The sequence below is a fragment of the Amblyomma maculatum genome, chromosome 1 (assembly GCF_055883805.1).
Source record: "Amblyomma maculatum isolate TAMU_Amacu chromosome 1, ASM5588380v1, whole genome shotgun sequence".
NCBI lineage: Eukaryota > Metazoa > Arthropoda > Arachnida > Ixodida > Ixodidae > Amblyomma > Amblyomma maculatum.
Window position 1 is genome coordinate 472,687,881 of NC_139344.1, and position 23,736 is coordinate 472,711,616.

The following is a 23,736-nucleotide window of genomic DNA, read 5'->3' on the forward strand; positions in this document are numbered from 1 at the left end:
AAGGAGCCATGAATGTCTTCAATGAGAAATCCGGATGCCCTTTTTCAAACTGCTTCCGTAATTCCAGCACACGTCCTTAGAGTGTAGGCAGAACTTTGAAGAACTCCGTTCTTGCAAGGGACCTGTTGTTCTGGTCGTCTAGGATGGCATAAATTTAGCAGTCTTGTCAGACTGGCTCGAATGACTGACTTTAACCAAACAGATCTTTGAGCCCGACTTGTCACTGTAGCCTTGCCCGAACACTTCTGTACACTTGGACGATACTTCAAGTGAGGAATCCTCGTCTCCTCTGGCATCTTCAGTACTGTGCTCAAGGTCAGAAGGCCCATGGGTGACGTTTCCTGCATGGAGTGGTGTGGCATGCCTATCGCTACCACAATCGGCACAGTTGAGAACTATTTTGCAGTCTCTTGCAAAGTGGTCTGTAAGCGCAGCCCCTGAAGCAGATCCCATATTCTTTCAGCAGGGACTTCTGTTCATCCGGTGGCTTTTCTCTGAAGGCGCGACACCTCCGGAGAGGGTGAGGTTTCTTGTGCAGAGAACAATGCTTGGTTGCATCCTGCAACTTCGGCGTGTTTGGGGGTGGATGCTCAGTGCCTGCCTCCAGGTCAGTCAGTTGGAGTGAGATGTGTGCTCTTCTCATGCCCTCATTCGCTGCCCATCTGTATGCTTTTGGGAGAATTGAAAGGGCGCTACTTGCTGAGCTCAATTTGAAGCTGGGGTCGCTTCTCATTTTTGCCTGGTCCCTGACAAAAGCTGGAGACGATCGAGAAGGGGGGAAAGGCGACCTGATGATCTTGCTTGCACTTGAAGCCTTTTGTGATCCACATCTCCTGCAAGTGGTGCGGCAGCTTTTCTACGATGGGATTTACCCCTCTTGCGGTGTCCAGATAAGCTAGCCCAGTCAAGTGAGGGTCCTCTTTTGCAGCTTCAACCTCAAGAAGCAGATCTCCAAGCTCTCTCCATTTATGGGTGTCTTTCTCGGACAATCTAGGAAAGCTCGATATTCTCCTGAAGATGGTCTCTTCTATAATTTCCGGGTGGCCATAACATTCCTCAAGTCTTTCCCAGACTATCTTTAGTCCGGCCTCCGGGTAGTCCACGTGCACTGAACGTAGCCTCCTTGCATAGCTTGACGACTCTGTCCCAAGCCACTTCACGAGAAGGTCAAGTTCCTTGCTTGCCGTGACTTCAAGAGTCCGCGTCATTCCTTTGAACGTAGATTTCCACGACCAGTAGTTTTCAGGGCAGTCGTCGAACTTCGTAAGGGCGGCACTCACAAGATCGCGTCGAATCAGATACTTTGCCATGGCAGTCAGCTCCGGAGCATTAGCTTGATCAGCTTGCTGACTCACAAAGTTCGGCGTGACCCCTTAGTTGCGAGCGCTTGGCGTGTATGAAGCATGGCGCTCAGGTGCCGTTGTAGCGTTCGTTGCGAGAGACGTGGTGCTCCCTACCGTCATGCTACTGCGATTGCGGACGTCGGTTGTTGCGCACGTGAGCCTGGTCAAGTACGTAGTCCAAAGTGCGTTGGAACGCTGTCTTCGGATGCCCCGGAGACAGTCCGACAGATGTGATGCTCCCCGTCGTGCGGATCTACGGCAGCTTCCAGGACCTCCGCTTGTGCTTCTGCAGCGGCCGCTTGCCTTGCCAACTGCATGACTTCTAACTCTGTATCCAGCTTGGCTTTCTTCCGCTCGATTGCTGTAGCTGTGCTCTTTTCCTGCTCTTCGAGCCTTGCTTTTTCCAGCCTCACAGCCACTTCTTTCTTAGTCAAAGATGCTTGCACTAGTGTTGCAGCGGCCTCCGCCCGTGCTCTGGCGGCGAGCATCAGTGGTCGAGGCGGCCGAACGCTCCGAACGAGCTGACTGTGACGAATGCCGTGACTGTAGAGAGCTTTCCGTTTTCTCACAGAGTATAAAGAGAGGTTGGTCTGGACTCACGTGACCAGGGGGCGACTTGCGGTTGGGAGACACCATATCGTCCATAACTGCGATGTGAAAGGACGAACCTCTTCAAGAGCGGTGCCAGCCAGCGGAGTGGCAGTGTCTAGGCCTAGGTGCTAATGAGACGGCGGACCGGCGATCATCACGTTTTTACTATTCTGATTCCGTGGCACGCGTTTGGGGTGCGGCCACTCCTCAGATAGATGACGGGTCACAGAAACACAAGATAAATAATCAGTAATCGTGCATTTCACAACTTGTAAAAGCGCGGTGCTGCTGCAGTCGCGCAGCGCGGTTAGAAAACTATAAGTTCCTGCAGGGAGGTTAGAGACAGAGAGAGAAAGCGCATGGGTGAATGGGAAGACACATTGAGAGAAGAGAAGGCGTGTGGAGAGGAGTCCAGTGTTTCCAGATGAAGGCTGTGCGCGGTGGGAAAATTGAACTCAACTCATGTAATAGCCCACTCACTAAGCCCTATGCCATCCCATTTCATACCCTCTAGTTCCTCTAACAGCACTGCTAAACTAGCTTCACTAGCTAGGGTTCTAGCGTTAAACGTTGCCAGGGTCAGTTTCCAATGGCGGCCTGTCCAGCGGAGCCAGGAATTCTTAGCACCCCCTGCTGCGTCACAGGTGTGACCGCTGCCGTGGTCAGTTGCTCCGCAGCCACTGGTGACTGAGGGCCGGAGACTAATCATGGGAGGTTGCGGCCAATTACTGCCCCAGGGTGGCCAACTCCTGTTCTGGTGAGGGAGTGCGTTGCCGGAGGTGTTCACTGGCATCAGGTCGCACCCCAAACCTGTGGATTTTTTTTTTTCTTATCCGGTGGAGAACTGCAAGACACCGGAATTCGAACCCTGGTCCTCTTGCATGCGAGGCGGATATTCTACCGCTATGCCACCGCTGACAAGGGAGGAGTACTGTGGTGAAACAAGCTTTCCAGTGGTACCAAAATTTTCGCGACTGGTGTTAAGGGCGCGGGGTTATTGCACCCGGAAATCGACCATTTTCGCAGATATTTCGGCCAGTTCTTTGCTACCAGTGGTTACAAAACAATTTTTAGGCTTACTTTGAGGTCATTTTTTGCGTAATTTTTTAAAATGTGACTGAATAGGCCTTGTAGAATTTGACGTTTCGCGAAATTTTTGCGATTTGATCCCCGTGTCCCTCCTTAACATGTGGGATTGATGCTACAATTGTGATGTATCAGTGCAGTTTGTATTTCATGCTTTTCTAGGGGAGTTTGAATAAGGCTGGCTCATGAAACCTAGCAGCCGGAAAAAATGCAGCACCTGTAAATACAAGAAGAGCAGTGCTCTGCAAAGGGTCAATTATAGTTGAACTAAACAGAGCCCATGCCCCACTTACCGTTTATGATCACCTTTCCCTCGCCTCTGCGGAGAAGGTTGTAGACATTCTTCTCGTTGAGGGCACAGTCGACGCAGGCCTGCACTGCCTCACGCAGCACCCGATTCATGGAGCCTGGCCCCAGCTGGCGGGGAAGCTGGCCTATCTTGGCAGGATTCAGGTAGGGGCCACACGAGCACTGGTGGTTCACAAAGACGCACACTGCAGAGGGCCAACATGTCCCATGAGTGTCACTGTACTGTACTGTATCTGAAATGTAACACCAACTAGCCTAACAACATGTTTTACTCAAGCATATAGCTTGGTACCCAGCAGAATTTAGGTCCGTTTTGGTCATTATTACCATGGGCTATGTTTCCCAATAAAAGCTTTGGTGCATTTTTGGGATATAGTAATGATATCGCAGACGGAGTCTGTATACCGTATTTACTCGCATAATGATCGCACTTCTTTTTTTTAAATACTGACGCAAATTTCGGGGTGCGATCATTATGCGGGGTAAATTTTCTACAAAAAATTTTGAGCACCGAAAACGCAAACAAGTTGCAGGTCAGACGTCTTAGAACATATATCTCGATTACAACCAAAAATAAAAGCTGAGTAAGGCTTACCTTCGCAATAAACACGCACATTAAGCATCACATGGAGTGCACAATGCCCATTTATTTTTTTTTCGTCAGTACTCTAATCAAAGTCTGAATCCTCGCCATCCTCGCTTTCACTGCTGCACGACTCATCGGAAACGGCAGTGTCGTCGCTGGGAGCATCTTCACAATCCCACAGTGAAGTGATGGAAGTCTATCACTTTGCTTTCATACGCGGCTGGGAGCCGCTGGCACAACGACGTCCGCCGCCTCAGGGAAAGTCCATTCCGTCGCATAAAGCGAGTCGTCCAACCGGAGCTAGTGCGGAAATCCTTTGCGGCAATTCCCAGCTTCCTGGCAGTTGTGCGCGCCTGCGTCTGTATCATTTCTAATGACACTGCACAACCATCCTTGCGCAGGTCCCTCACGTATTCTAGGACCGCCTCCTCAACACGAGGGAACTTGCCCGTTTTGGGTCCACGGAAAGCCCGCCGTGTCTTGTTCGTAGCCATCAGCTTCTCGCGCTGCTTCTTCCAATAGCGTATCCTCATTTCGTCCACGCCGAAATGCCTACCAGCTGCGCGGTTGCCATGCTCCAGTGCATAGTCGACAGCCTTGAGCTTGAATGCGGCGGTGTAACTGGCATACCGCCCCATGGTGAAATGGCGTAAACTCGCACAAAAACACAAAGCACGCTACGACGCTGCCGAATTGCAAAATGGCGAACGCCGCAAAGCATGGAATCATGGGAACTCCAACGTTACTAGACTAGGTTGGAAACTCGTCGGAATGCATTCGCTCTGGGATGACTGCAGATCAACCACCAGGCGGCTCCATGTTCGGGGTGCGATCATTACGCGGGGAATTTAAAAAATGGAATTTTGACCTCAAAATTCAGGGGTGCGATCATTCAAGAGTGCGATCATTATGCGAGTGAATACGGTAAATGATACTGTCTTCAATGTTGTTCTTGACTACTTTTTCTACTGCTAAGGATTCGGCATAACATTCAGCGATAAGAACTAAGGCACACTGAGACAACCTTACCATCTTTTCTCATTTCTTTTATTGCGAAAGCAATACTACGCCAGGTTTCGAGCCTTCAGTGTAGTGTGGTCCGGTAGTTACGCTTTACATCACGTGACTACTGATGTCATACCAGCGTGAGAGCTGGGCTACCAAGTCGGCTCTTCAGCGTAGCATGGCTAGTAGCCACGCCAGGTGTTTCGCGCTTCACCCACTAGGTGCGCTGTTGTCTAACAGGCGGCATGACGTCATAAGCGAGGCGAAGATGGGCTACCAAGTTGGCTCTTCAGCGTAGCGTGGCTCGTAGCCGCGCCGGGCGTTTCGCGGTTCTCCCACTAGGTGCGCCGTGGTCTAACAGGTGATGTCGTCTTCCACTGAAGACACTTCGCCTCTCTTCTCCCTTCGGTAAGTAGAGGAGGGGAGGCTGCGCTGTATAAGGCATGCCATTTCAGCGCTTGTAAGACAGTTCGTCATGCTGTCTGAGAAGCAGAGGAAGAAGGCGGCTCGCCAGTGTGAAGCCAGGAAGTGACAGCCAGCTACAGAGTCAGAGGAACAACGTGAAGAGTGGCGAGCCAGACGTTGTGCTCAAGATGCGGCTCGGCGAAACTGGGCCGATCGGCGTCAACTTCGGTGTTACCGTAAGTGTCTGCGGTGCCAGTGGATGCGGCTGGACTTAGCCCGTCGAAAATATCAACTTTTGATGCTCTGCGAGTCACTTCGAATTCCGTGTCGTCGGAAGCGGCCCAGCCGGCTGAGCTAAGCCTAACGACGAAGTCTGAGTTTCCGCACGTCGCTTCAGCACCGACTGTTGCGGCTATACCGAACTCGCGTGCTTAACATTTGGACACAGTGTTTTTCACGGAGGCGGAGTGCGCGGGACGCGAAAAATACGCAGATAACGCCAAGGCGTCATTGGAGAAGAAGTCCGCGACTTCCCACAAGTTCGAGCTGATGAACGTCAGCACAGTAAGTGTAGATGATCGCGGCACTGAGTACATAATTGTTGATATGAGCATACTGAAGAAGCTATTTGCATCCACAAGCTGCAGCAAGTGTGGGATGGCCAGTGTTCAACTCGCGAAATGCAGCGGAAGAGAGTATGGCTTAGCTGTGAAGTTAGTGCTCACATGTTTGAACTGCGATTTCGCCGAGCGGCACTTTTCGTCGCCACGAGTGCCCGGAAAATCTAGCATCACACCCTTTGAAGTAAATCTGCGGGCGATGAAAGGCATACAAAGTATAGGGAAGGGAGTGACTGCTCTAGCGAATTTTTGTGCAACAATGAACCTCTCCCACTGAGGACTTCACCACAAAACTTTCAGGGGGCACATGAACACCATGGTGAAAGCTTGCCAGGCAGTTGCTACTGCTACAGAAGCAGCAAGTGTCAAAGTGGCGAAGGACTTATACAAAGACTTCCTGAACCTAACAGGAAATGTAGAAGTGATATCTGATGGCACATGGAAAACCCATGGCCACAATTCAAATATTGCAATTGGCTGCATTATAGAACTGTACAGTGGCCTTGTACTGGACCATGTTGTGCTTTCGAGGTACTGTCGTGGGTGCCAAGGGGCACCTGATCCCAGTGACGATGGTTACGGTGACTGGGCTGTGAACCACAAGTGTATGAAGAACATTGACTGCAATGCCGGACGGATGGAGACTGAAGCAGTTATGATTTTATTCAATAGGTCCTTGGAAAAAAATGGGTTGCGGTACACAACCATACTTTCGGATGGTGATAGCCGCATATTTCATGCATTGACCGAGGAAGGCGTGTATGAATATATATCCACCGAAAAGAAGGACTGCCTCAACCAAGTCCACAAGCAGATGGGGACGGCTCTTCACAACTTGGTTGAGAAAAAGAAGGCACAAGGGCAATCTTTTGGTGGAAAGGGACACCTTACCCAAGAGAAGATAAAAAAGATCACCAATTACTATGGGTATGCCTTGCGGAGCCATAGCCACGACGTCGCAGGCATGAAAAAGGCAGTGCAAGCCATGCTGTTGCACCTGACCTCAACAGATGAAGCCCCAGATCACAGTTACTGTCCTCAAGGAGTTGATTCATGGTGTGCCTTCAATCGTGCTTTGGCAAACCAGGTGGAGCCGCCACCACACAAAAACCCTCTGCCAGGCCATGTTCGTACTGCGCTTGAGCCAGCTTTTGCCAGGCTGGGCGACGAGGCCCTCTTGGAGCGCTGCAAAGATGGCATGACACAGAATGCCATCGAGTGCCTGCACTCTGTCATCTGGAGCCAATGCTCTAAAAACACGCATGACCCTTTGCTGGCTGTTCAAAGGGCTGTTGCAGAAGCAATTTCTCGCTTCAATCAAGGAATGGCAGCAACCAGCAGAGCTGTTGCAGTGCAGCTTGGTTATAGTCCTGGCAGGTGCCTCATTCGTAGGAGCCTTGAAAAAGATAAGCAGAGGCTGTGCAGTTCTGATAAGGATCACACAGACAGTGAAAAGGTGAAGAACAAGATGGCCAAGAGGCACAGGCCTGACAAAACCCAAGACTACTGCCCAGGACTTATGTGAATGATGTAAGGTTCAGAGACTGTAGCAAGTGACTTTCTGAGTGTCTTTTTTTGACAAGTGCCAATGCCATACATAGACTTTCACAGCCATTACATGAACAGATTTATGTAAATTTGGTGTCATTGTGTTCAGCAATAACTGGGCTGCATGCTAAAGCATTATTTTTCCATATGATTGGTAAACAAAAGTGGCATAGCGAGTAAAACTTTGAATGCAGTTTTCTCAGATTGCAGTTTTCTCAGATTTATTTGGTATAAGGCTGGTAAAAAGCCTTGCCTTACGGAACTTTTCATAATGTTTGCATGCATGGATTTTGTTGAACCTGGTATTTTTTTCAGCAAAATGTCAGCTACATCCTAAAGCTTTCCATTTTTGATAAAGTCTTATAGACTAGCAATTAGATCAGATGTAAACTAATTACTCCCACACTGTTTTTTTTTTCCCCCAACTTTGTTATTCATTCATGACCTATGTAATGACTTCTTGAAAACTTCCTTAGCTTTAGGATGTGCAGGAGGCCCTTGGAAATGACAGCATATTTTTAAAACCAGTTTTTTTAATTAAGAAAATACTGTAATGGCCCGTAAGAAAAGACACTATGTGGGGTACATTATCTTGCCATATCTTCATGTCTAGATGAGGTATTTCAAATCTAAATACATATTTGGAATCAGCATTCCCGCCTTCCCTCCCAGAGAATTGGAGTGCTCCGTCAGGCGCACATTTAGACATCTGCCTGTCTGCCCGTTGTCGTTGTGCATTGTCACATAAGAAAAAGTTCACCACCTGCAGAAAGAATGTGGTCTACCACGTTCCGCTGAATTGTGGCCGGTGCTACTACGGGCAGACAGGCAGATGTCTAAATGTGCGCCTGACGGAGCACTCCAATTCTCTGGGAGGGAAGGCGAGTTCTAATCTTGCGCTACATGTGCAATCCCGAGAGTGTAAGTCGGAGCATGACCTGTCCCTTTGTGCGCCTGACTTCAATAATACGGGTGTAGTTTACAGCAATGGTAATCAACTCTGCCGAGAGTTGGTTGAAGCATTTTACATTGCTAAAGCCGAGGACAAGTGTGTGGCTAAGGCGTCGGTTAGCCTTCATTGTAAGGAATTTCATCTATTAGAAAAGTCGTTACTTAGGCCTTGACTTGGAATTGGCTTTGAATTTTTTTTCTTCTTCATCATCTTCTTCCCAATTTCCTGTCATTCCACCGGTTGGGCTGTGTGTGAGCTTTTCGGAAGGAGTCTTCGTTGTTTTCTTCTTATCATTAACATTCAGTTGATAGTCCAGCCTTGTCCTGTCCTCCTCTTTGCTGTGTCTCGTCTTTTGGCTGGTGCAGTATGTCTCTTGTGTCCTCGTCTTTTGCTGCGCTATAGTGTATTGGAATCATGTACCAACAAGCCCAAAAAACCACGCTACTGAAATTTTCAGGGTAGGCGCATAGTACAGTCGAACCCGGATATATCGAACTCGAAGGGGATCGCGAAATAGTTCGATATGTCGATAATTCGATATACAGAAATCGGCTTGGGACGGCACTTACGATGCGAAAAAATGATACCGTATTTGTCGCGTAATAAACTCACTCGCATAATGAACCCACCCTCCCCTTTTGCACTCGAGATATTTGAAAAAAAAAAAAAAAAAGTGTTAAGGCCAGCTCGCTCACATGCAAGCCATTAAGCGACCTCAGCGATGAGCGGCAGCGACAGAGCAAAAAATTTCTAACTTGTTGGAACTGTGTCCCTCTGCCGTTTCAGCCACCACGGCAGCTCAAAACAAGGTTTCTGCGTCGCTGCGACAGAAATCTCCAGTGTTTTTGCTTGCATGTCACACTCCGTTTTGGTTGTCTCATCCACAGCTCATTTCTTGGCAGCGTGCCAAGATGCTGCGCAGCGATAACGTTGGGGCGTGTTTATCTTTTCATAGCTCCTGCAGTGGCGGGGAGCGAACTTGGCATAGTGCCCGTGATGGCTTGATTGCACAAGCCTGGTTCGATTTATCATGCCGCGCTTGGGGCGGGTGTAGTCCACTGCCACAATATCATTGGAAAGCGTGATAACGTAGCTGCAAATGCTGTTTGAAGCGATAAATGCTAAAAGCCGGTGTCATGATCGCAGCTGACCGCGTGCTTTCGTTGATTCATACATGCAAGGATAAACGACTCCCGCAAAAAAAAAAAAAAGAAATGCCGCTTCATAACGCTATATCTTATACGCTACGCCGCGCGTAAAGCACGACGATAAAAATAGTCAACTCTCGCAAAAAAAAAAAAAAAAAAAAAAAATCTGCCGCTTCTTAACTTCCGCAGGCGCCATAGCCACGTCAGCAATTGACCTTGCGTCAGCCGCCGTGCGCAGAGGGTTCGCAACACAAGTACGCTGGAGAAAGCGTCCGACGTTCTGTCTGAAAACGGGCTGAGCTGGCTTGGCGCATGCCTATAGCGTGCTACTAAGAACGAAGGCCGGGAAAGAGGAAGGAGAGAGATAGCTTGGCAAAAGAATGGGCACACCCGTGCGCTTCGCTCTGTCGCGTTTTTCCCCTCTCGTTCCCACCGATTCTCTCTGGTTCATTCACGCACATGGCTTGCAAACGTCACGTGCTGGCGCTCGGGAAACGATAACCGCAAATGCAAGCGCCTTTAAGGAATGGGCGCGGCGCTGCCCTAGCCAAACGGCCGAGGGTGATCGATCGTCTTTGGGAAAGGCACACTTTCTAGTGCGTGGTGCGGAGTCCGATATATCGAACGACCGGTGAAATTGAGTTCGATATATGACGCGGCTTTCCTATACTTTTACATGGGATCTTCAAGGGGATATTCCGTGAGTTCGATATAACCAAAATTCTATATATCCAGGTTCGATTATATCCGGGTTTGACTGTACAAACATTTGAAGAACTACAAAGTTTCATGGAGCTGGGCTGATTGATTCTAAAGTTAGAGGAGTACAGTCGAACCCAGTTATATCGAACCCAGATATATCGAATTTTGGTTATATCGAACTCACGGAATATCCCCTTGAAAATCCCATGTAAAAGTATAGGAAAGCCGCGTCATATATCGAACTCAATTTCGCCAATCGTTCGATATATCGAACTCCGCACTACGCACTGGAAAGTGTGCCTTCCCCAAAGATGATCGCATCACTCTTGGCCGTTTGCCGCATGACGTTTTCAAGCCACGCGTGGAAGGAATGAGAAGGGACAGTTCTGGACAGCGCCACGCCCATTCGCCAAAGGCGCGCGCATCTGCAGTTATCGTTTCCCGCGCGCCAACACATGATGTTTCGAAGCCATGTGCGTGGGTGTGCCCATTCTTTTGCCCAGCTCTCTCCTTCAGCACGCGCTACGCATGCGCCAAGCCAGCTCAGCCCGTTTTCAGACAGACGTGGGACGCTTTCTCCAGCGTGTGTTAAGAAGCCTCTGCGCGCGGCGGCTGACCTGGCTATGGCGCCTGCGGACGTTAAGAAGCGGCAGCTCTCTTTTTTTTTTTTTTAATTATTATTATTTTTTTTTTTTTTGCGAGTCATTCTTTCTTATCGTTGCGCTGTGCGTGCGACGTAGCGTAAGATATGGCGGCTGCGGACGTTAAGAAGCGGCAGGCATTTTTTTTTTTTTGGCGGGAGCCGTTTTTCTTTGCATGTATGAAACAAGGGAAGCAGGCCGTCAGCTGCTGCGATCATGACGCCCGCCCCAAGCGCGGTGTGATAAGTCTAACCAGGCTTGTGCAATCAAGCGATCATGGGCACTCTGCCAAGTTCACTCCCCGCCACCGGAGGAGCTATAATAAAAAGATAAACGCGCCCTGATGTTATCGCTGCGCAACATCTTGGCACGCTGCCAAGAAATGAGCTGTGGATGCGACGACCGAAACGGAGTGACGCGCGCCATCGGCATGCAAGCGAAAACGCTCGCGATTTTCTGCCGCAGCCACACAGAAACCTTGTTTTGAGCTGCCGCAGTGGCTCGAGCGGCGAGCGGGACGCAGTTCCAACAAGTTGGAAATTTTTCGCTCTGTCGCTGCCGCTCGTCGCTGAGATCGCTCAATCGCTTGCATGTGAGCGAGCTGGCCTTAAAGCATTTTTTTTTTTTTCAAATTCTCGGGCGCAAAAGTGGAGAGAGGGTGCATTATGCGAGTGGGTTGATTACGCGGCAAATACGGTATCGTTTTTTCACATCGTAAGTGCCGTCACAAGGCAATTTTTGTATATCGAATTATCGATATATCGAACTTTTTCGCGATCCCCTTCAAGTTCGATATATCCGGGTTCGACTGTATATCAAGATGGTTTACATAGGTCCCTTGGGGCAGGCCTGGAGAATATGCAAACCTGCTGGCACTATGAAATTCGTTATCGTCATTCCTGGATAGTTGCCCCAGGGCAAGACAATTTCCTTTTTCCAACTTTTCTCGCTGAAGAAGTTTAGCACAGTCCCAAAATTAGTGTTATTAATCAGACCTGGATAAACCAAATTTTAACTGTTTGTCATTAATTCCAGACTCAATATCTTGAAAAACGAAAACTATCTTGCCCTCAGAAAGTTATTAAGGTATGGTATACAAGAGACCTCATGAAAATCGGATAAGCAGTTCTTGAGATACGGCTGTCCTAAGCAGCCACACTAGGCAAAAAAAGTAATTATGAGAAAATGCCAATAGAAGGTAGAGAGAACACTAATTTTTTATTCGTCAAAATATCACAATAAAAATTTTAGGGCAGGCTGATAGCATGAAAATTTCAGTAACTATTAAGTTTCATAAAATTGTGTACGCTGGTTCGCAAGTTACAGAAGTATATAATATGGGTCACATGGGTCCAGGCCTGTAGAATTTATGGAATGTGTTGGCATTGTGAAATTCATTGAGGTAATTTCTGGATAGGTATCTCGGGGCAAGACTAGGGGCTTTTTTTTTAATTTCCTTGCTTTCTAAATTTCACTGTAACAGATACTAAAACGCCGCAGGCGTCGATGCAGTCATCAACGGCGCGCCTCGCCATAAGGATGGCCTTCGCTTTCGTGCATTGAATGCGGGTCGCATCTTGAGGCATCGTGAGCGACCACGCAACATTTAACACGTTGCTCGAAACTGTTCAGAGGGCACGGCGAGAGATCGTAAATCCAGTAATTGCAAAAATGGCGAACAGAATGCACGAAGTACAAAGACAGGAAACAAAGGCAGCAAAGAGCCGGAGCAGACGACGCGGGGAAGTAGCCGGCAGAAACCGACGCATCAGCGGGCGCAGTAGCCAATAACAGTCGAGTCGCCCGATCCCCCGCGTTCTCGCGGAGTGCCCGCTTTGCCCATTTGCAGCCTTGAATTCGAGCGCGGGAAACTTGAAAGCCGCCGCGAGGCTCCCAATCGGAAGCAACCCACGCCTCGACCGCGCTGCCGCCGGCGAGGGTGGAAAAGAAAGCGCAAGAATTCTCACACAAAACAAGACTAAGATGGCGGCAGGCACTCAATTCAGCGGGAGAGGAAGGGTGCGCATGTAAAGTTTGGAACTTTTCGGCGCTTGCTCGCTGCTGCCGCCGCTGGTTATATAATTAATTTCAAGTATTTCTACGGCGAGTTGGGCATTGATAATTACAGAAAGGGTAGTTCATAAGACATACTGCCGGAATATATAATCTTCCGAAAATCGACTGTTTCGTGATTTTTCGGTTTTCAAAGGTCGCATTCCCTTTTAAAGAAAAAAAATATTAATGACACCCCCAAAAACCACCCCTTTTCCCACGAACAGGAAAGTTAAAAACAAGATAGCTGCCTCTTTGTTAATCACCTGCCAAGATTACAAAAGAAGAAAAAATCTCTCGATGATTCCTGTGCCCCTACCTGTGGGATTCTGCTTGGCAGCCACAGTGCTGGTGTCTGGCTCGGTAACGAGCACATGCGGTGACTTGACCCGCTTCACCTGCTCCCGTGGTGCTTCGCTTGCGGTGCCACTGCTGCTGCCACCAGTGGTGCCTGACGAGAGGGCAGTTCGAGCTCGGGTCACCGTGGTAGCTGGTGCAGTAGGAGCAGTGGAAGAAGTGCTGCCAGATGGCACCGACGGAGTAGAGTTGCGCGGGGAAGGCACACGAGGAGGTGGTGGGATGCTGGGAGAACCAAGGGTGGCTGTGGCCACCACAGCAGTTCCCGCACTGCCTGGACGAGCCTTGTACTTTGCACCTGCAACAGGAGGCCAAGCACACACATGTCAACTCTTGAATGCTGTGTCAGCTCTTCTCATAAGTACATCACCACAAGCATACTTTCAGATACAGTCAAACCCGGATATATGGAACTTTGGTTATATCGAACTCACGGAATATCCCCTTGAAAATCCCATTAAAAGTATAGGAAAGCTGCGTCGTATATCGAACTCAATTTCACAGGTCATTCAATATATCGAACTACGTACCACGCATTGGACGGTGTGCCTTTCCCAAAGACGATCGCATCACCCTTGGCCGTTTTCCGAGTCAGGTTTTCAGGCCAGGCGCCAAAGTAATGAGAGGACACAGTTCGGCGACGACTAGTCTAGGGCAAGGTCGCGCCCTTTCCCCAAAGGCGCGCATCTATGGTTATCGCTGCCGAGCGCCAGCAAGTGACGTTTGCAAAGCCATATGCGTGACGGAACAAGAGGGAACCAATGAAACCCTGATGTTCAGAAGAGGGAGAAAACGCGATATAGCTAAGCGCAAGGATGTGCCCACTCTTCTGCTGGGCTTTATCTCTCCCCTTCCTTTTTCTTTCTCGGTCTTCGTTCGCAGCAGCACGCACTACGCATGCGCGGAGAAGTCAGCTCAGCTCGTGGCAAACGCTTTCTCCAGTGTGTGTTGTGAACGCTCTGCGCTCAGCGGCTGAGGTACGATGCGCATCTCGTGTTGTCTGCTGAACATGAGCAAGCTATGGCGGCTGCGAATGCTAGAAAACGGCAGTTCTTAGTTCTTTCTTTTTCTTTTTTTTGCGAGAGTCGTTCATTCTTGCCGTCGTGCTGAACGTGCGGCGTAGCGTATGCTATGGCAGTTGCGGACGTTAAGAAGCAGGAATGTTTTTTCTTTTGCAAGAGTCGTCCTTACTTGTTCTGAACGTGCGGCGCAGCGTGAGATATGGTGGCTGTGGACGTTAAGAAGCGGCAGGCATTTTTTTTTTGCGAGTCGTCCATTCCACATCTATGAATCAACAAAAGCACGCGGTCAGCTGCAATCATGACACCAACTTTTAGCATTGTTCGCTTCAAATGGCATTTGTAGCTATCATGCTTTCCAATGATTTTTTGGCAGTGGACTACGCCTGCCCCAAGTGCGGCGTGATAATCGAATCAGGCTTGTGCAATCAAGCAATCACGGGCACTCTGCCAAGTTCGCTCCCTGCCACCACAGGATCTATCATAAGCATAGTCAAAAGATAAACACGCTGTGACGTTAGCGCTGCGTAGCATCTTGGCGCGCTGCCATTAAATGAGCTGTGGATGCAATGGATGAAACGGTGAGATATGCCACCAAACACTTTCTTTTTTTTAAATTCTCGGGGGCAAAGGTGGGGAGTGGGGTCATTATGCGAGTGGGTTGATTACACGACAAATACAGCATCATTTTTCACGATCGCAAGTGGCGTTTTAAGCCGATTTCTGTATATCAACTTATCTATACCTTGAACTATTTCGCGATTCCCTTCGAGTTCGATATATCTGGGTTCGACAGTATCGCATTGGTTAAGAAAATCTGAAGCTTGCAGGAACTGAGAAAGGACATGCACCGTTTTGCAGCTGACAACCTAACATTCAGTAACTCAAGAGCCTGGCTAACATGTGTTCAAGAGAAAACCTCACTGACATGTTTTGGGTTCATGACAGTCAAAACTGCAAGGAATAAAAATCTGCCATACATTTACCCTATCTTTCTCCTGGTTATAACTTGTTAAAAGACAGTAGGACATAACACCCAACCTGTGGCTGTGAATGAGGCAGTCATTTTCCCAACTCCTGGGACCAAATTTGAAGTGATATCCAGTGGCTGCATTTCCGAAGGGGGCGAATAAAAATATTTCACATTTGTGGAATTTACTTTTCCAAGGTGACATTGCCATTTTTTTCCCACCTTAAGTTAAAAACTAATTCCAGATGGCAATTTTCGAATAAAGCAGCGAGGTTTTCCCAATTCACAGTAATTTAATTTTGTGCTCTGCATGCTCCTGATATGATTAGAAACATGCATACAAATGTTTGGCACATTGAAATTATAGCACTATTACTTTTCTAAACTATATTTTGGCGGCAGTCCTGAATGAGATTTAGGCTCACAGGTAATGTTCGTTTATGCAGCGACTGCTGCTCTGCTTTTTCAACTTACTCAGATATATGCAGCAGATGTTTAGTAAATCGTGAGCTTACTGCCTAAGAGGTCCTGGATATGTTTTAGCCTTTCAGACAACTCATCAAGAGAATTACTACTGCCTGGGGTGACAACCTTCGAGTAATGTTAACCGGTGTGCTGGCTCTGCTGTAGAGTAGTGATGATGACATAGAAGAAGCAAAACTTAAACAAAAATAAATGTAAACGAAAAAAACTGCAACTTAAAAATGCAAAGGAACTGACTCACTGTCATCACTGGCCAAAAAAGAAAAGTACATAAATCGCATCAATTTTTCATTTTGTTGCAGATGCCACTACAGTGAAAGCTCATTAATTCGAATGCTAGTAATTGGAACAGCATTACAGTGAAAGCTCGTTAATTCGCACCTCGTTAATTCGAACTGACCGTTACGGTCCGGCCAAGCTGCATAGGAGTCTATGGGTTTACTTGTTATTTCACGCACACATCGGCACCTCCATCGATAATTCTAACTGCACGCCACCACGAGGGTGGTACTTCAGACTGCACTACAAGCTTTCTTGGTGCAACGAAGGTGGCATGAACGCTCCGATCCAATCCAATCCAGCGCACCCACCGTCATCACCATCAGCGTAGTGCCCGGATGAGCGGGGCAAGATCAGCGAGGCATCGCGGTTGTTCTTTCACATGTTGTGCGCCGCGCGTATGTTTGTGCTGTGTCGCTAGGTGGGCTCGACCGTTGTGCCTTTCGCAATGTGCTTTCGCGGCAAAGGATATAGCGCGAAAACGCTGAAGGAAAAGGTGGAAATCCTTCGTGAAGTGGATGCCGGAAAGGCAAGCAAATTGGAAATTGCTAAGAAGCATTGCATCCCTAAAAGCACACTCTCAACTTACATAAAAAATAAGAGAACGATTGAGGATGCGTACGAAAATGAAGTTTTCGCCAGCAGTCGCAAGAGACTTAGGCCCGCGAAGCACCCGGAATTAGAGCATGCGATGGTCAGCTGGATGAAGGAAATGAGAAGCCACGACATTCCACTGAGTGGCCCGATGGTCATGGCGAAGGCGGAAGACTTCTCGCTTCGCCTTCACATCAAAGATTTCAATGCTTCAGAAGGCTGGCTTCATCGCTTTCGGGACAAGCACAAGATCATGTTTTGCACTTTGTCGGGCGAAAGCAAAGATGTGATCAGCGAAACGTGCATGACATGGCCAATGGGTGCTTTGCAGAAGTACCTCGAAGCCTATTCGCCGCATGATATCTTCAACGCGGACGAAACCGCGCTATTCTACAGGCTGCTACCAAGTAAGACGATGACTTACAAGGGAGACAGCTGTGCAAGCGGGAAGCATAGTAAGGAGCGCGTAACCGTCTTGGTTGCAGCAAATATGAGAAACTGCCCCTCCTTGTCATAAGCCTCGCTGCTTCAAGAACATCCGCACACTGCCGGTGGAATACACCGCTAATCGCAAAGCGTGGATGACGCGAGAAATATTCAGGCAGTGGCTGATCAAGCTTGACCGTAAGTTTGAAATGAGCGGAAGAACGGTTCTTTTGATTGTGGACAACAGTTCCGCACACACGGTTGATGTGGATCTCAAGGCTATAAAGCTCGTCTTTCTCCCAGCGAACACAACTGCAGCCCTGCAACCGATCGGCTAGGGCGTCATTAAGAATGTGAAGTCATTCTACAGGCGCCACATGTTGGAACGCATGGTTCTGTGCTCGGGCATGAAGGATTACACTGTGACGCTCCTCACAGCCTTGCATATGTTAGTGCGTGCCTGGGATCAGGTCTCGGTAGCAACAGTTTCTGTTTCCGGCACTGCGGCTTCAGTGTGGCCGATGAGGGCCCATGCACGGAAGCAGCTTATGAGCCTAGTCAGCAGAAAGTCATCCCCGCAGGTTTGCGTGATGCGCTAGAAGACTTAAGCTTCGATGACTACATCGACGCAGACAGCTGTGCAGTGGTGTGTGGTGCTTTAAGAGACGAGGACATCATCGCGAAGGTAACAGGCGAAGAACCTGCCGTCGACGATGATGAAAAGGACGAAGGAGAGGCGCCAGTGCGACCCTCTCCTTCGCAAGTGATAGAGGCGATCGGTGTCGCGCGCCTATTTTTCAGTTTCGAGGAGGGCGAAGATGATGCTCTGCGTTACTTTCGCACTTTGGAAAGCAAAGTGATGAACATTGTTTTCAAAGAAAAAAAGCAGAAAGTGATCACTGATTATTTTCGTCAATAAATAAAGTGAGTTGCAAGTGTTTTCTATACTAGAGAACTTTACTCTTTATGGTAGTGCAGTGGAAGGTACGAGCGCGCACCGCCAATTCAGCCTGCGTTTCTGGCTCGTGACCGCATGCGAAGAGCACGCTTGTGGAGGCTGGCGGCTCGCGCTCGTACCTTCCGCTGCATTGCCCCGAATATAAGAGCAACCCAGTCTCAATTCTGGTTCTTTTTTCCATGCCTCTCATTATTTCGAATTCGGCTTAATTTGAACTCGTTAAGCATCCCCGTGAAATTCGAATTAACGAGCTTTCACTGTACTTGGTCTAGCCAAGCTCCACAGAAGCCTACATATATATACATCAAAAAAGGTGGCAAATTTGAATGAGAGTAGGCTCTGACATCTCTAGGTGGCCTAGCATCTGGAACATGGCCACAGAAAGTGGAACAGAACAGAAACCCACGATTGAGGTTTAGTCACAAGGCTGTGCACCGCCAAAGCAGAGGGAAAACCAGTTAAAATCATGAAAGAATGGGTGAGGCCAACCTGGCATCATGACTGGCACAATGGCCAGAGGTTAGGGGGCTGCGGCTGTGGTGGAGGTTGCTTGCTCTTATAGCGCCCGCCGACACTATAAAGCGGAGGCGCTGAGATCAGCGTTACTAGCTCGTGTTAGAGGAAAATAAAGATGTACAGCGCGTACTCTGAGCACGTACAAGCACGACATGGGCTGTTCAGAATGAGAAGCCTGCCACGCTAGTCATCTTGCTCTAGTGCTCCGCTGCGACCCTGCAAATTCGCAAGAGTGGTGACTCTAAAAATGATAGACCCCAGCAACCTACCGCCCTCAGGCGACCTTCCGCCTGACGCTCTTGCGCCAACGGGACGTCGCAGCTCTCAAGCTCCGCCTACCAACATTCTGGCCCAAGTGTCCGCAGATCTGGTTCGCCCAAGTGGAAGCCATCGTCCACCTGCACCACATCCCCTCGGAGGAATCTCGGTTTCGTCATTTACTTTCCAACCTGCCTCCTGAAGTGGCTCAAGAGATGGCGAACATTATCGCTGGACCCTTAAGCGATGCCCCGTACCAGCGACTAAAGCAGGGCCTTCTGGACCACACCACGGCGTGCAGAAGTGCGTGCCTCCCCAGCTGCTCACCTACGAAGAGCTTGAAGACCGCCGCCCCTCCCAGCTACTCACTGGCATGCGGCAGCTCCTGGGCGAAAGTAACGCCGACTCGAATGGCGCACTGTTGAGGCATCTCTTCCTTCAATGCTTGCCGCAGTCCACCCGCCTCATCTTGGCTACTGCGGGGGACTTGACCCTTGACCGCCTCGCCCAGCTCACTGATCGAGCCCACGACGCGACTTCTCCTTCCATCGCTGCCCTTTCAATGCCTTTCCAACTCATCTCTGACAGGACAAATGGTCAACTAACGTGGAACAGACTAGCAGCAAAAGGAATGTTTCCTGGTGCATTTCATAACTGAACACCGAGCGTGACATAAAGCATTTGCCTATTTTGACTTGACAAATTCAAATGTCGATGTCTACCACTTCGAACTGCTCAAGCAGTGCCACTAATTTGGAGCTCTGATTAATGAGCACGACATTTCTGCTCTATCTTGCGCACATCCATTTTGATCTTATGCACGCGCTGATAAGTTCCCGAGCCTCCAGGAAAGAAAGACAGCAGTGAAGGGTGGCTTTTTTATCCTTCGGCACTTTCTACTTCACTGTCTCCTGCCATCATTCTTCATCATTCTTTGCTTGAGCAATGCTGGGGCTCATTTTTAACTTCTTGGCATAGGCCCTGTATGGCTTTCCAACACTCTTGAGAAGGTTCCTAGTGACTGGCAACTTGGCATACCAACGCATAAAGATTCAAGTATGGTTTTGTCTTCCGTAGGCCTGACAAGCTTGTCATTGACAAAGAGGCTCAATGGCGAAGTCTTGTTTTCACACCAGAATCATTAGAGCAACTCACGCAGTTATTGCAGTCGTACAAGTTTCCTAATTGGCTCACTGTAGTTTGCGCTATCTGCTTCGCTTGCTGCTGTTGCTTTCCTCTCCACCGGCAATTCAAAAGGCTGGAAGGAGGTGCTATATCACGTGCACAGTGCATTTTTTTTCAGTTATCTTCAATCGCCGGTGGCTCATACTAAATTTACTCGCGAGCAAATACATGCCCCACGCTTCCTTCCCTTATGAAAATTTCATTTGTATTAAGCCCAGTGCAAGATACCTTTGCCACGGGTGCAATGACATTGTACCAGTGTTCTGCTAATTTTGGTGGCAGAACATCAAAACAGCCAGCTTGGAGCAGTTTTGAAGCAATATTGCATTTTGGAGCAGGGAAAGCAGTTTGGAGCAGAATGGAGCAGCACTTCCACCCCTGTGCATTATTTTTTTAGACAAGTAACACTGGTGGAGTACAAGTAATTTGAGTAGATGAATCGAACGGCACGGATTTGAGCGAGTTCTATGGATTTAGTTAGGTTAAGTTGAGCGGGGTCTCAGATGGCAGATGCATACTCTAATTTTGGCCGAATTAATGTTTTATAAACCAGTAATTTAACCGCTGGTGAAGCCAGGCGTAAATTACGATGAAGATAGCCGAAAGTTCTATTAGCATTGCTAATTATGCGCGCAATGTGTGTGGACCAATTAAGGGTACCCGAGATATGAACACCAAGATATTTAATGCAGTTGAGGAATGAGACACTGGAACCGTTCAGAAGATAATTTGGGGTAGGGTAATTTTGTCGTCTGTGGAAAGAAGCAAGCACAGTTTTGTTAGTGTTTAAGGCCATAAGCCATCTACGACACCACTCTTCCAAAATTTGTAAATCTGACTGAAGAATATCGTTATCTGCAGAGCTGTTAATAGAACGGTAAATCACACAATCGTCCGCAAATAAGCGAATTTTTGATGAAATATTATTAGGTAAGTCATTGATGTAAATTAAGAAAAGGAGGGGGCCGAAGACTGTGCCTTGCAGCACACCAAAGAGTATGTTAGGTAGCGTAGAAGTTGTATGGTTGGCCTCTACAAATTGCTGACGGTTAGCGAGAAAATCCTGAATCCAGTTGAAGACAAGCGGGTTAAGGTTTAGTTGCGAAAGTTTCAGTAGTAGCAGTTTGTGAGGGACTTTGTCAAAAGCCTTCTCGAAGTCGATGAAGAGGGCGTCAACCGGTATGTTAAGGTCTACGTTAATACTTATATCGTGAAGAAATAGTGCGAGTTGGGTTTTGCATGAAAGTCCTTTTTGAAATCCGTGCTGGTTATGGTGAAAGAACTTGACAGATGTAAGAAAACTTGTGATATGCGAGTAAATAATGGGTTCCATGATTTTCGAACAGACGCTAGTTAGTGATATGGGCCGGTAGTTAGTAGGACCTGGCTTAGGAACTGGAACAATCTTACCCACTTTCCAATCATGAGGGACGATGCCGGATGTCAATGACTGCTGAAAAATATGAGACAAAATAATACTGGTGATTTCTTTTTTGTGTTTTTGAGCACTTTAGCATTGATGCCGTCGATGCCAGCTGATGACGTCAATTTTAAAGATTTGATTAGTTTCAAGATTCCATGGGATGCAAATGTGACACAGTCAAACCTCGATATAACGAACACACATATAACGAATTACTGAATATAGCAAACTCTTCCGAAATATTTTTGTCAAACACATGTATTTTTAACTTCCCATAGCGAACGCGGTTCGGCAGAAAACGGATATTACGAACTTCGCGACGCCAAGCACTAATTCCCTTTAATAGCAGGAGGCAGGCTTCGTTGCACTACATGTGTGTTATGCGGCGCAGCAAACGTTCAGGATTACCTCACAGGCGCTGACAGCACCACAGATGCCACGACGGCATTGGGAGTTGACAGCCGAAGGAATCTATAGCCTCCGAGATTACCCCCTCGCGCCTGTTTGCGCGCACGGAGGTAATCTCGGAGGCCATAAAATATTGTTTGCATCTCACAATCGCCGACAGCGCCACTTCAGCAGCGGCACGGTCGAATGTTGTTTTTTGCCTTTTTGCATGGAGGAAGGAAACAACTTGCTCTTTTGGTTTTTGCGCCTTTCGCATTTTTTGGTTTTAGTGTTAGCAGCGGCGTGGCCGTCGTAGCGTTCGGCGGAGGCTGCGTCGGTCGTCGTGTCGAGTCTGGTGCGCGGGTGTACGTAGTGCTGTGATGGCGGTGAACGTGAAAAAAAGAGCAGAACTGATGTTAAAGACCAAGCTCAAGATAAAGGCAGTTTACAAGAGGAGACTGATTGACACACTTCTCGTGAAGCTTCTTATGAAGCAGGACTTGAAGATCGACTTGCTGGGAGCATTAAAGTGGCATGGGACAGCATGAAAGGCGAAACGATTGCCAACTGCTTTCGGCACGCAGGTTTTGTTCCAGCAGAGGCCCACGCATCAGGTGACGATGGGGACGAAGCAGAAGCAGAGCGGAGCTCGATGAGGTGACATGCCCGCAACAATGACTGTAGAAGACTTTGTAGGCGGCGACGACATCGCCGCCTACAATCACGCCGAAATCACTGTGGAAGTTTCTTAACATCCCGCAGACGAAGCTCAGGCTGACCGTGCAAACGATGAGAACATTCAGACTTCACAAGAAGCACTTGCTGCATTGGATTTACTGTGCCGCCACTACAGTGGGTTTGCCCTTGTTGAGCGTTCGCAAACTGTGGAACAGGGCGTGATACGGAATGCGATCAACACAAAAAAGCAGGCCGCAATAACGCAGTTCTTTGAGTGTAAATAAACGGACATGACCCAAGAAGGCACCCTCCGAGTTGCTGTGCCTTCTCTGATTGAATTTTGCTGCTCTTGCATGGAGTTTCTACGAAATTTTATATTACGAATTATGGATAGTGCAAACTATTTTCCGATTTTTTAACTGTTCGTTATAACGAGGTTTCACTGTATCTGGCAAGATGTGATGATTATACAAGGAAACAAGTGGAAGGTTATCGTCTGGCTCTCTTGTGAAAACGGAGGAAAAGGTTAGATTGAGTATTTCCGCTACCTTTTCATTGGGGACAGGCTGTCCTTCCTTATCCATTAATGATAAAGGCTTATCGTTATCTTTGGGATTAATTGCATTCCGGAATTGCTTTTGATTAGTGCGAAGTAAGTTAGGCAGGGTGGATTCATAAAAAGAGCGTTTAGATTTAGTAACCTCTGAGTTATATAGTTTGGATGTATCTTGGTATTTCTGCCAAGCTTGTGGACTGTTGGTGTGTTTGGCTGCACGGAATTGTCGATTCTTCTTGTTTTTAAGACGCCTAAGTGTAGAATTAAACCAACGGGAGGAACTAGGCTCGCTAATGCTTATGGTTGGAATAAAGGTATTGAGTAGTTCATGCATTTTAGATTTAAACATTGACCAGTTTTGCTCTACAGATCGCAAATAAAAATCAAGAGATAAGAATTCCCAAAACCTTGTTAGTTCTTCATTGAAATCTCGATAGTTACCTTTGTCGTATAATGTGAGTTTCTTATTGGTTTTGGCTGCCCGGTTAAGTTTGGTTAGGAATATTCCATGGATTACTTTATGATCGCTAACTTCGTCTAGGTATGACAGAGGAGGAATTCTATCAGGATGAGTTGTAAGTACGAGATCCAGGATGTTAGCTGAATGACGGGAATGCCTAGTTGCTGAGTCAACGATCTGGGATAGTGAAAATGTTAGG

General features: G+C 48.0%; 1 protein-coding gene across 5 annotated transcripts in view; it reads right to left on the bottom strand.

Moving 5' to 3' along the window:
• The window catches only part of Scm (Polycomb protein Scm), a 200,311-nt gene that overhangs the window by 73,469 nt on the left and 103,106 nt on the right, over nucleotides 1-23,736 (bottom strand). For all 5 annotated transcript variants that reach the window (XM_084605586.1, XM_084605580.1, XM_084605569.1 and 2 more), the window contains 2 exons: nucleotides 13,308-13,643; nucleotides 3,314-3,514 (listed from right to left, as the gene is read on the bottom strand). In XM_084605586.1, the coding sequence (XP_084461712.1) occupies nucleotides 3,314-3,514; nucleotides 13,308-13,643 (537 nt within the window). The remainder of the gene's footprint in view (nucleotides 1-3,313; nucleotides 3,515-13,307; nucleotides 13,644-23,736) is intronic.